Source organism: Ahaetulla prasina, chromosome 5 (genome assembly GCF_028640845.1).
Source record: "Ahaetulla prasina isolate Xishuangbanna chromosome 5, ASM2864084v1, whole genome shotgun sequence".
In the NCBI taxonomy this organism is placed as follows: domain Eukaryota; kingdom Metazoa; phylum Chordata; class Lepidosauria; order Squamata; family Colubridae; genus Ahaetulla; species Ahaetulla prasina.
In genome coordinates, this window is record NC_080543.1 from 109,144,192 (window position 1) to 109,157,823 (window position 13,632).

Here is a 13,632-nt window from a genome sequence, read left to right on the forward strand (position 1 = left end):
AGAAAAAACAATTACTACCAACCTGCCTTCCATTGAGGACCTGTATACTGCACGAATCAAAAAGAGGGCTGTGAAAATATTTACAGACCACTCACATCCTGGACATAAATTGTTTCAACTCCTACCCTCAAATCGACGCTACAGAGCACTGCACACCAGAACTATTAGACACAAGAACAGTAACGCCATCACTCTGCTAAACAAATAATTCCCTCAACACTGTCAAACTATTCACTAAGTCTGCATTACTATTACTATTAATCTTCTCATCATTCCTATCACCGATCTCCTCCCACTTATGATTGTAACTTTGTTGCCATATCCTTACAATTTATACTGATTGTTTCCTAGTACGATTTGATTGCTTATTTGTACCCTATGACTATCATTAACTGTTGTACCTTATGATTTTTGATGAATATATCTTGTCTTTTTATATACACTGAGAGCATATTCACCAAAGACAAATTCCTTGTGTGTCCAATCACACTTGGCCAATAAAAAATTCTAGTTCTAGTTTCAGCAATGCATTGTTTTTTTCCCTGAAAAGTTTTTCTCACCCATAATTTCATATAAAAAATTCCCTTCTGTATCTGATTTAAAAAAAATTAGTATTCAAACCACATATAAAATTGGGATGCTCTAGAAAGACAGTTGTTTGTATAAGATTATATTCCCAACACTTACAACTGTTAAATGATCAAAAACAGCAATGTTTCTAACAATTAAGTAACTAAAATTTATTTAAATTATCTACATTTAGGATAGAGACCAGAAATAATAAGAATTTTAAATATTTTCTCAAAGTTTTGGAGCTGTTGAAAGCATCATGAAATCTAACACACATCTGTGAAGCTACAAAATTGCCAATTTAAAGAAAATATAACAAAAGAGGTTCTGTAGTTTTAATAGATGCATGCATGCACCCACACACATGAATGCAAAATTATGCAGTCTAATGAAACTATAGCAGCTCACCTTTGGAATTGGTCTTCCATACGGGGATATATGCAGTGGTGGGATTCAATTTTTTTTACTACCGGTTCTATGGGGATGGCTTGGTGGGCGTGGCAGGGGAAGGATACTGTAAAATCTCCATTCCCACCCCACTCCAGGGAAAGGTTACTGCAAAATCCCCATTTTCTTCCAATCAGCTGGGACTCAGGAGGCAAAGAAAAGATGGGGGTGGGTCCAGTTAGAGCTGGTATTTAGGACACCTATCAGGATCATCTCATTCCTTGCATTTAGGTACTACAGGTTGTCCTCGACATAGAACAGATCATTTAGTGACCGTTCACAGTTACAACAGCACTGAAAAAACCATGACCTATGACTGGTTTTCACAGTTACAATTTTTGCAGCACCCCCATGATCATGTGATCAAAATTCAGTTGCTAAGCAACTGGTTCATACTTCTGACTGTTGCAGGGTCATGTGATCACCTTTTGCAACCTTCTGACAAGCAAAGTCAATGGGAAAGCCAGATTCACTTAACAACTGGGTTACTAACTTATCAACTGCAGTGACTCACTCAATGCAAGAAAGAAAGGTTGTAAAATGGCAATAAAGGCTGTAAAATGGAGCAAAACTCACTTAACAAATGTCTCACTTAACAACAGAAAATTTGGCCTTAACTGTGGTCACAAATCGAGGACTACCTGCATATGAGTTTAGGTAACTATACGAACACAGAAGCTGGAGTAAAGTAAACAGATATATAATTGCTGAACTACAAAAAAAGTCCTACCCACATTGTCACTCACAGGTGGAATCATATTTACCCTGAATTATTTTACAGACACTTTCCTATATCTCCCCATAATTTAAAAAGCTGTTATCTAAAGAAACTGTGCTTACCTTTCCCCTTCAGTGTCCACAGCCTGGATATAAAAATACCGAGCAGGAAGAACAACTCCTGCTCTCAGTCCAGGTCCCCATAGTAAACTTCTTTCCGGACTTAGCTGGGTTCCATGAAGTGATTCACATACTACAGAGATTGTGCCCAGAGCTAAAAAGGAAGTCAACCAAATGCTAAACATTTACAGGATTTCCTTTTTAAGAAACAAAGCAAACCAAATGCCAGGCGGAGGAGCGGGGGAGCCAGGCGTATTGCTTTGTTAGATAAAAGTGAGCCGAAGTATGCACTATGTGGTTCTCTCTAAGTATTTCCTCAGTCACACATCATTTTCTGAGGCTTTCTTAAATGCACACTCCAATCCTTCCAAGCGTCCTTTGAAAGATTCCTATCCAATCATTTCAACTTTTTTTAAAAATCTAAAAGTGAATGTCTGGTTTTGCTCTGGATAATTCAGGAGAAAGAGGTGGGGGGGAAGGAACAGAAGCTGTATCCCAATTCCTTTGTTTTTTGTCTGTGCAGCCTTTCACTCTTTTTTCTTCAGTAACATCTTACAATTACTGCCAAGCCCAAAGGGGTGGAGAAGGGAAAGGAATAGCATCATTGGTCCAAAAAAACTTCTTCCGAATGAAAAATCACATGGGAGCCACTTCCCAGGTTCATCAGTAATGCTGGGAATTGTAGTCCAATGGCATCCGGAAATCTGGAACAGTTTATAGGCAGAAAAACTGATGGAATGTAACAAAACTGACGGAATGTAGGAAAATCAGATTTTAAAAAAAACACCAACATTTTAAATATGCCAAAAAAGCATCTTACTGCTTAAAAGCTCCCAGTTGTCAGCACTGTAAGAGATGTTAAGAGAATATCATGTTGATTTAGTTTATTACCTAAAGTATATAAAATCACAAGGGCAGAGACACATGGCCCCACAAGCTGGATGTAATTTGCGTTTTAAATTAAAAGCATATTTGCAAGAGCTTATAAAAGACTACTGTGTTCGCATCTTACCATCAAGGGTTTTGCATTGCTTGCAGGCTAGGAAACATGGAGCTCACCAGATTGATGGGTGTATCTTTTAAAAGGAACATAATGGTTGGAACAAACATATTACAATCCGGATCCCTCCTTTATCTCTTCAGCTTCTCCTTGCTGTTCAGCTATAACCCTATCCTGATTTGTGAACACTGCATTAGCTATTTTTCAAGCAGACACAAAGAGGATCGTGCTAAAAAAAACCAAAAAACAACCGGTGTAAAGTGCAACTATCTTTAAAGCAGGGCTCTCCAACCTTGGTCCCTTTAAGACATGTGGACTTCAACTCCCAGAGTCCCTCAGCCAGCAAAGCTGGCTGAGGAACTCTGGGAGTTGAAGTCCACAAGTCTTAAAGGGACCAAGGGTGGACACCCCTGCTTTAAACTGATTTTTTTTTTTCCTAGACAACACTGCAGCATCGGGAAATTCAATCGATCCTACCGCACTCTAATTGTATTCATATGCAGTATTGATTAACCAAATTTCTACACCGCCCCAAAACAAAACGATTCTTACAGTGACCGGTTACCTCCCACCCGAGAGGCACCGGTCATCATTCGAGGAAAAGAGAGGCGGGAATCATTAAACGTTAAAGGGATCTCCAAGCTTGGCCACTTTAAGACTTGTGGACTTCAACTCCCAGAATTCCTCAGCCAGACATGTTGGCTGGGGAATTCTGGGAGTTGAAGTCCACAAACTTTAAAGTGACCGGGCTTTGTCGAAACCCCGCCCTTCCCCCCCCCGTATTACGTATGGACTCCCTTTTTTTTTCCCCGCAAGCCGAAACCAATCAGGTTCCGGCTTTTCGGCACGCGCTAGAAGGGCAAGCAAGGTAATTCGCAAAGCGGTCCAACATATGTCACTCCGCTAGCGAATTAGAAAGAGTCCTGCAGGGGCACGGGATGCCAATCAAGATGCAGAAAAGCCACACACACCCCGGAGGGGGGGGGGAAAGGGCGTGGCTTGCGGGGAGAGCACGCGCGTAGGTGAGAGTGCGGTGACGCGTGCGCGCACTTGCAGAAATCGGAAGGGCTTTTGCCGCTAGCAAGCAGGTAAAGATGGACAATGGTACGGATAGGCCCCATATATACGGTAGAAGATCTTGAGAGCCTGTTTATTTATTTATATTTATATGCATGTAAATTACGGGGTTACTGGTGTTCATCATCTGCAGAAGAGGAGCAGGCGAGCGCCTGGAGCAAGTAAGGACAGAGGGATTTCTTTATTCTTTTGCGGGAGCAGAAACCTTTGGGATGTAATCAAAGGTGGCTGCCAGAGATGTTATCCTATAAGGAAGGGCGTGGATGCATTTCAGGGAGACTCTCTTAAAAGTAAGCAGACGGAGCCTCCTGGAATAACCGTAGTACATCTTGCAGAGGAAATGCAAGAAACAATGCAAGAGAAGGTAATTGCATGTGGCCCTCCAGGTGTGGCTAAGCCACAGTTTCCAACAACACAAGCCAGCATTGCCAACCCTGGGGAAAACGCTGCGAGAGGCGAGTCAGCCACATCTTGGACAGCCATCCAGGCAGGGCTTATATGTGCACCATCTGCCATTGGAGTACAAAACCTTTGGTAGGTGCCACTTTTGGACTATGCAGTTGAGGAAACCACTGCTTCCATTCCTGTTCATTGGTAGCATTGAGGTTCACTTGCATTTATTTTTATTTATTTTATTCAATTTTTATACCGCCCTTCTCCCGAAGGACTCATGGGGTTGCCTCTGCTATTACTGCAAAAATATAGCAGCAGGATAGAGAATCAATGAATTGTTTTACTCCTTTGACAATATGCTTAGGCTTAGGGGAAGGATTTGGGGTGCTGGCTGATGAATAAGCAGGTCCTGTTAATAGAATAGAATTGGGATTGGGATTGGGATTGGGATTGGGATTGGGATAGGATAGGATAGGATAGGATAGGATAGGATAGGATAGGATAGGATAGGATAGGATAGGATGTTTTATTGGCCAAGTGTGATAGGACACACAAGGAATTTGTCTTGGTGCATATGCTCTCAGTGTACAAAAAAGAAAAGATACGTTCATCAAGAATCATAACATACAACATTTAATGATAGTCATAGGGTACACATTTAACACTTAATGATACAACACTTAATGATCGCAACAACACTGTTGCTACGCTGGTCTGACAAAGTTGCCTTTTTGTAGACTAATTTTTTTTGGGGTGGTCTCATTTATGGGGATGTTCATTGGCATCTGTATGTTTGAAAATAAAATGCTGGATCCGATGGACTGTTGACTCTTCTAATTGGAAGCCATAATCCTTTGTTAATTCTACTATAGAATATTATCTATAATCCCTTTCTGTTTGTCTAGACATGCAGTGTTAAACTGAGTGGCTTCTGAATACCGGTACTTACCTTTGCCTTTGAAACTGCACAGTATTTTAATCTTAGAGAGGATTTAATAAAGCTTGCAAAATTAGTGAAAGGGATTACTCAATGATGGATCAGAAACAGCCATCTGATTCTGATACCTTTTAAATGTGTTTGAATCAAAATACTTAGCACCCCCAGCCTTTTTGAGCACAAGTTTGAAGAAGTCTTATTTAAAGCATTTAGGGCATTTTAAACTTAAATAATGAATGGGAAGGATGGGTTATCAGCTTTTAACAAAGCTGATAAAATTTTAGCTGGGATGTAAGAGAAAATATCCCTTTGAATTAATTAAACTATAGGAAGTGTGATGCACAAAATGAAATATTTTTCCATGTATGTGTTAAATCTTGAGATACCTTTTAAATATCTGAAAAAGTGACTATATGGCTTTTAAAAAGTCATTTTAAAATGATGTTTTGTGTAATGTTTCTGGAGTTGGAAGAGTTAATTCAATTTGACCTGACATGTTATATAGGATTTCTGAATTCAAAACTATCTATCTAACCTTGTGTCATTTGCTTGAATCCTTATGATTTATATTGATATATTGACCATCAATTGTGTTGTAAATGTTGTACCTTGATGAACGTATCTTTTCTTTTATGTACACTGAGAGCATATGCACCAAGACAAATTCCTTGTGTGTCCAATCACACTTGGCCAATAAAATTCTATTCTATTCTATTCTATTCTATTCTATTCTATTCTATTCTATTCTATTCTATTCTATTCTATTCTATGTAAACTGGAAAGATACTGCCTTCAAACTCTACTTATCAGCTTTACAAAAGCACCTGACAGCCTACCATAGGAGTCCACAAACTGAAGGAATGAATACCATAGAGAAAGTTATGCAATATATAATTGAAGCAAATGAACCTCCTGTGCATCATTTGCACAATGACATGGTGTGCCTGATGTTATTATGACTGCACTGAATGCCTGTGCAGGCTGCAGTTAAAAAAATAGAATAGAATAGAATTTTTTATTGGCCAAGTGTGATTGGGCACACAAGGAATTTGTCTTGGTGCATATGCTCTCAGTGCACATAAAAGAAAAGATACCTTCATCAAGGTACAACACTTACAACACTTAATGATAGTTATAGGATACAAATAAGCAATCAGGAAGCAATCTCAATATAAATTGTAAGGATACAAGCAACAAAGTTAGTTATACCGTCATAAGTGGAAGGAGATGGGTGATGGGAACGATGAGAAGATTAATAGTAGTGCAGACTTCGTAAATAGTTTGACAATGTTGAGGGAATTATTTGTTTAGCAGAGTGATGGTGTTTGGGGAAAAACTGTTCTTGTGTCTAGTTGTTTTGGTGTGCAGTGCGCTATAAAAAAATATACAAAAGAATAACAGCAGTGATGGGATTCTACAGGCTCGGCCTGGTTCAACCAAACCGGTAGTTCCCACTTCCTGCCGAGAGCGAACTGGTTCTCTGTTGCTGTGAAAGTGGGCCCGCCTGCCCCAGTGTTATACTTTATTTCTGCTTCTGAAGCCCAGTTGATCAGGGGCGGCAGATTGAATTGGCCCTCCTCAGCCGTTTTCCTTGCTCCTTTCCTTGTTTGCAACGCGAAAGTTCAATTTTAAGGAAACTGTGTGCGCTCAGCGAACCGGTTGTTCAACAGGTAGGATCCCACCCCTGAATAATTGATATTATAATCTTGAAGAGAGTAATCTTCATGGAATTTTTTGTTTATCTAGATTAATTATTATCAATTATTTATCAATTAATAGGGTATTTTCTACTTCATGGCAAACTAGAGACAAAAAGTGCTATGCATAGTTAAAACTAGTAAGTAAGGTATGAAAAATTTTGACTAATTACTTTTATGAACCTATTTGGAAGGTCACTACGTTAGATTAGCTTCATTATTAAAACAGTTCTTAATTTAGTGCAAGAGCACTTGTTTGAAATCACACTAACTTTTGATTGATTATGTGCCAATAGGTTGCTTTCAACTCCTGGCAACAACATCCATATCCTTTCTCCATGACTGTATGTTCCTAACCTAGTCCTTTGGATCTAGTCCTTTGGATCTTCCATCAGAATACCTGTTCCCATTGTAATTGGGTCTATCCACCTGACATCAGGTGCAATCAATGTTGCAATTTTTCCACATACAACTTCTGGCACTAACCATATATAATTATGTAACTTGGATAGTATTGCATCTCTGGGCAGACCTTCCAGGACCATTAAGCAATGCTATCATATAGACATGGGCACCATCACTGAAAACAACTTTTTGTTAGCCCCCTTCCTTGCCTGATTGATGGATTAGCTAAGGAAGAGTTTCATCTAAAGTTCTTTGGGCTCTGATTGATAAATTAGGGAGGAGATGTAATTTCAGTTGTTTTAAAGCAACTTCAATAATTAAATAGAAATCTTCGCTTGACTTTTGCATTTTCTTAGTTGAGCCTGAAATTCATATACTGTAAGTTCCTCTCAAAACGTATAAAATAAGAGAAAAGTGATGATGTGGACAAGCCCTAAGTTTTTGTTAGAAATGTGTTTCGTACTTTCGATTTTTAGCTAAAAATATGTTTTCTTTTTCATTTTAGGAAATTTTAAATACATCTTGAAAATCTTGAATAAGTGTAAATTATGTCTGAGTGCACGAAAAGCTTTTGATGTACCTTCTTCATCTGGGAAGAAAAAACGACAGGCGATTCAATGCCTAACATCGAAGACTCTCAGTTGGAGAGTGATCCTGAAGAAAATGGGCCCAAAACTGGAAGGAAGACTTCAGAAGTTAATCTTCATGGTACTGTGAAATCATTTTGTGCTCCAGGTACTTCAGGGGCCTCTATGAGTTCTGGTGGGGACAGGCATTATCCATGGGGATGTCCTGTGACTCACACCCGAGAAAAGTTTTATACCATTTGTTCAGACTACGCTTTTTTAAATCAGGTAACATCTATTTGCAAAAGCCCAAGTGCTACAGTGAGTGCCTGCTTACAAGACAGTGCTGCCTTAAATGATGGAAATAATTCTGCTTTTATTAGTGTTCGAACTGGACCTTCGGATATAGTTTACAACGATGATTCTAACCTGGAAAGTTTATCTATTAGTCTTGGAAAACTGCCATTGGCGTGGGAAATAGATAAGTCTGAATTCAGTGATACATCCCCAGATTTGAAGAATCGAGCAGGTACATTTGTCTTTTTATTTAAGCATCTATCTTATTCTAAGAAATGAAAATATTTTTATTCTGCCATTTGTTGTAGTTTATACATTAGGTACTATTACAGTTTCAATATTTAAGAAACAACAGTTTTATATAAATAAATAAAATTTATATAAATAAATAAAAGATTTTTTAATTTGCCAAAATCATATCTTGAACCTAATTAATTTACATGCTCACCATTCATTCGCAACTGCAGTGTTCATGGGGAATTAGGTTTTTTTCCCCCTGTTCCTGGCATCATCAACTTACTACTTAGATAGAAAATAATATTGCTATGATTCTAGTAATAAAATTCCTCAAATCCTGAAAACGGTGTACAAATAAAATAGGATCTTGCAATTCAATAAAATTGGATTGCAATCATGAGCAGCATATGCAAGTCACCCATCGTAAACAACCTCAAAAGTAAAAGAGAAATGGTTGCCTTAAAATCTGTTTCATAAAACCTTCTAAATTTACAGTATTTTAAATAATAAAGTATGTCCCAAGGAGCTTTCAGATTCAAATCTGACAATAGAAGACCTAGCGGAAGGAAGGGTAACTAAAATATTACAGGGTAAAAATATATGTACGATATCATGGAACACATAGAGGCTTTGGATATGCTGAAAAGGGATATATAACTACTCAGAATTGAACTGGGGAAAAAAATATTGAGAAAGAAGGGTTACAAAACATAAACTTCTTTAATATCCTGAATATTTAGAAATAATTTCTTTAATTTGTTTATAGGGAACATGAAGAAGCAGGGAAGCAAGAAAACGGTTGTAGATAAAAAAAGTAAACAATACAGGGAATGTCCACAGCATTACACCCTTGAAGAACTAAAGCCACGGAAAGTGTTAGATCTCCGGAGATGGTAGTATTTGAAAACATTGGTATTACTATCGTTCTGTATAGCTGAATACTTTAACACTGTTAAATATTTTTTAAAATAATTGGGGAGTCATGTCTTTTTTTTTTTTAGTACTGTGGCATCTAAGTGCCATGATGGCAAGGGCTGAAGACATTTTTGTGGGAGGAAATTGAGATGCATTAAAGTTCAACATGCTTAAGCCTTCTGGTTTTCATTACAGCATATGAAAATTTGCCTATGAAAAATTTGTTTTATAGGTACTGCATAAGTCGCCCCCAATATAAGACTTCCTGTGGGATTTCATCTCTAGTCTCATGCTGGAATTTCCTATATAGCACAATGGGAACTGGAAAGTAAGTTATCCTTCAGTATATTAAACGAATTCTTTTGGGGATCTAGCAAAGTTTTCATTGCCATTTAGTGTACTTAAGATGCAACTTAGTCTTTGTTTTCTATAGTTGCCTCTATTTTGAACCTTTTAATTTCTAAATCCAGTTTACCACCTATTACTCAAGAAGAGGCTTTGCACATATTGGGCATTCAACCACCTTTTGAAGAGATAAGATTTGGTCCATTTACTGGAAATACTACACTAATGAGGTAAAAACTGTTCCTTTTTATGTTAGTTTATAATATAAAATACAAAAATACAAAAGCAAATAATAAAAAAGTAAGGGAGGGAAAAGGGAAGAGAAAAATGTAGAATCTAGAGAAGAAGGTATTGACATCCGACTCCCTTTGGTACAGTAGAATAAGCAACATCAAACTCAACTTTTTACTTTTACGTAATAGTATAAACAAGCCCTTTCTATAACAACCAATCTACCTAATCAGAAAAACCCAAAATTGAAGTTTCATTTTCCCCCCAGCTTAAATACAAAGTCCAGATGCTGTTTCCAAGTAAAAACAAAAGTACTTTGGGTTTTTTCTTTTAAACAGAAAGTTTAGCCATTTCTGCTAAAAACTGTTCTTGAACTATCTCATTCTCCTAATGTAGACAGTGTGTGTCTGTCTTATCTATATGATGCATCATTTTTATTCTGGAAAAGAAAATTGGGCTTGCAGTTCTATAGCATGCTCATTAGCTTATTTCTAGGAAGCCATGTGTAGATAAGCAGAAACAATCATAATACGGATAGTTCTCAACTTACGACCACAATTTAGCCAGGGGTGAAATGGTACCGGTTCTCTCCAGTTCAGGCGAACCGGTAGTGATAAAAACTACTGGTTCAAGCGAACTGGTAGTAAAAAAAAAACCCTACCGGTTCCTCTGAACCGGTATTTCCAATGATCAGCTGTGCCGCGTGGTTTAGCTTTACTAGAAAGCAAGAAATCCTGCTTTCTAGCGAAGCTAAATCACGCAGCACAGCTGATTCCACACACACACCCCGTTGTTCTACTTAACCTTCCCAAGCCTCCTTTTGCTGTGTATTGTGCATATGCGCGCAGTGCACATGCGCGGCCAGCAAACCGATAGAAAACCAGTTCAGATTTCAGCACTGAATTAAGCCCAAAATTTCTGTTACTAAGCGAAACATTTGTTAAAGTGAACTTTGCCCTATTTTACAATATTTTTTGCCACAGTTGTTAAATGAATCACTACAGTTGTTAAGTTAGTAACATGGTTGTTAAGTGAATCTGGCTTCCCCATTGACTTTGCTTGTCAGAAGGTCGCAAAAGGGGATCACATAACCTTCAGACACTGCAATCGTCAAAATATGAACCAGTTGCCAAGCATCTGAATTTTGATCATGTGACCATGGGGATGGTACAATGGTCATGTGAAAAACAGTCATGTCACTTTTTTCCAGTACTGTTGTAACTTTGAAGGGTCACTGAACAAACTGTTATAAGTCCAAGACTACCTGCAGCTAGTTCAGAATGCAGCTGCGCGAGTAGTAACGGGAGCCACTCGTTGCTCCCATGTAACACCACTATTACGCAGTCTGCACTGGCTTCCTGTAGTCTTTCGGGTGCGCTTTAAGATTTTGGTTACCACCTTTAAAGCGCTCCATGGCTTAGGGCCCGGGTACTTACGGGACTGTCTGCTGTTACCTCATGCCTCCCACCGACCCGTACGCTCACACAGAGAGGGTCTTCTCAGGGTGCCATCCGCCAAACAATGTCGGCTGGCGGCCCCCAGGGGTAGGGCCTTCTCTGTGGGAGCGCCTACGCTTTGGAATGAACTTCCCCCTGGTTTACGCCAAGTGCCTGATTTTCGGACTTTTCGCCGTGAGCTGAAAACGCATTTATTTATCCAAGCGGGACTGGATTAAAAGTTTTACTTAATTTTAACTGGGGTTAGTTGTTAATTTTTAGGTAATGGGGTTTTATCATTTTAATTGTAATTTTAAATTTTGGCCTATTTAAATAAGTTTTTTAATTAGTTTTTATTGTGTATGATTTCTGTATTTTTATCTGGCTGTAAACCGCCCTGAGTCCTTCGGGAGATAGGGCGGTATAAAAATTTGATTAAATAAATAAATTAAAATAAATAAATACCTGTAGACTGTTTTAAACACAATAAGTTCTAATCTATAAGCAGATGTATTTGTAGTAGTAATGCTTTTGACACATGGCTGTCCTGCATTTGAGCCAAATAGAAGGGGGAAAAAAGCAAGAGCAAGACGCCTTGATTGTCATTGATAGAATTATTTTTGTGAGAGAGTAGGGCAAAAGGGAGAGGGAAGGGTTTGGGATTATAAAGTAATTTGGCTACACAAAGGAAACACAAAGATTAGATAAAGTTCTTTGAAAGAGGGCGTTCTAGAGTGAAATCAGAAGAAAAGAATGTCTGAATTTTGGAATGATGTTCATCCTCAAAATGAGATTTATTATTTATTATTTATTTATTTATTTTATTAAATACCACCCTTCTCCCGAAGGACTCAGGGCGGTTTACAGCCAAATAAAAACAGATTTCACAAAAATTAAAAAACATTTTAAAAAGCTAATTCAATTAGGCCAAAACAGACTAAAACTATAATAAAACCCACATTAAAACTACATTAAGCCAGCCCTGCGCGATGAAACAAAAAGGTCTTTAGCTCGCGTTGAAAGGTCCGGAGGTCAGGGAGTTGACGTATCCCCAGAGGCAGCTCATTCCAGAGGGCAGGTGCCCCCACAGAGAAGGCCCTCCCCCTGGAGGTCGCCAGTCGACATTGTTTGACTGATGGTACCCTGAGGAGACCCTCCCTATGGGAGCGCACAGGTCGGTGGGAGACTATTGGTAGCAGCAGGCGGTCCCGTAAATAACCCGGTCCTATGCCATGGAGCGCGTTAAAGGTGGTAACCAACACCTTGAATTGCACCCGGAAGACCACCGGAAGCCAGTGCAACTTGCGCAGGAGAGGTGTTACATGGGAGCCTCGAGTTACTCCCTCTATTACCCGTGCAGCCGCATTCTGGACCAGTTGGAGCCTCCGGGTGCTTTTCAAGGGGAGCCCCATGTAGACAGCGTTGCAGTAGTCCAGGCGGGAAGTGACGAGGGCATGAGTGACCATGCATAGGGATGAATGAAATGCACGGAAGCCCGGTGGGCACATTTCAACAAGGGGCACCCCCCCTTCCGTGCCCAACCAGGTCTCTGAGATGCCCATCAGGTCCGCACCCCCCTCTTGTATAAGATCGAAAATAAGGGGGGCTTTATTTACCACGGACCTGGCAAAGAAACATGTGCCCATAATTTGAATCAAAAGTATTTAAGGTCAGTGTGCTTATTAGCTTATTAGTATTAGACCTGTAAGAAGAAATACTTTAAAACAAACACAGATTGCAGTCCCAATTATAATTGTTCTATATATATCTGACTAAGGAATAGTTGGAATATTAACCATGTCATATGTGTCTGGCAGGAGAAATATTTTTTTATTGTTTAATTGCTAATTTACATTTAAAATACACTGTTCTGCACATTGAACTTTTCAGGTGGTTCAGACAAATTAATGATTATTTCCATGTCAAAGGATGTTCCTATTTTCTCTATAAACCTCATGGGAAGTATAAGACTGCTGGAGAAACTGGTAAGAAGGCAATTTTAATGACATGATTAATTCTTTGTACCTGTTAAAAGAGCAGGACGAAATGGGTGTGGGGTCTGTTTATTTTTCACAGTTGATTTCATGTCTCTTTTTGAATTTGTATAGGCTTTTTTTAAGGATTGACATACAGTATTTTTCCTGGGATTTTGTGTTCCCAATTGCCAGCTGAATATGGAGAAAAGGCAGTTTTTGACTTCTTTGACTAAGGAAACCTCTGAACATCTGTTATAAGAATTCCT

At 38.8% G+C, this 13,632-nt stretch overlaps 2 protein-coding genes across 10 annotated transcripts in view; one reads left to right on the top strand and one right to left on the bottom strand.

Moving 5' to 3' along the window:
* POGLUT2 (protein O-glucosyltransferase 2) overlaps window positions 1-3,100 on the bottom strand; it is a 28,065-nt gene extending 24,965 nt beyond the window's left edge. Inside the window, exon 1 of one of the 2 annotated variants that reach the window (XM_058184711.1) lies at window positions 2,867-3,100. Coding sequence is in view for 1 of the 2 variants with exons in the window: in XM_058184710.1 (XP_058040693.1) it covers window positions 1,858-2,039 (182 nt within the window). In the remaining variant the exon portion in view is untranslated. Of the gene's footprint in view, window positions 1-1,857; window positions 2,513-2,866 lie in introns of those variants that run through there. The other variant, XM_058184710.1, reaches the window with a different exon arrangement.
* BIVM (basic, immunoglobulin-like variable motif containing) overlaps window positions 1-13,632 on the top strand; it is a 47,012-nt gene that overhangs the window by 25,639 nt on the left and 7,741 nt on the right. For 2 of the 8 annotated variants that reach the window (XM_058184704.1, XM_058184707.1), the window contains 5 exons: window positions 7,869-8,458; window positions 9,230-9,356; window positions 9,611-9,706; window positions 9,849-9,953; window positions 13,281-13,375. In XM_058184704.1, coding sequence (XP_058040687.1) covers window positions 7,981-8,458; window positions 9,230-9,356; window positions 9,611-9,706; window positions 9,849-9,953; window positions 13,281-13,375 — 901 coding nt within the window. In that variant the 5' untranslated portion in view covers window positions 7,869-7,980. Of the gene's footprint in view, window positions 1-3,790; window positions 4,093-6,801; window positions 6,932-7,868; window positions 8,459-9,229; window positions 9,357-9,610; window positions 9,707-9,848; window positions 9,954-13,280; window positions 13,376-13,632 lie in introns of those variants that run through there. The other 6 variants (XM_058184703.1, XM_058184705.1, XM_058184706.1 and 3 more) reach the window with 6 other exon arrangements.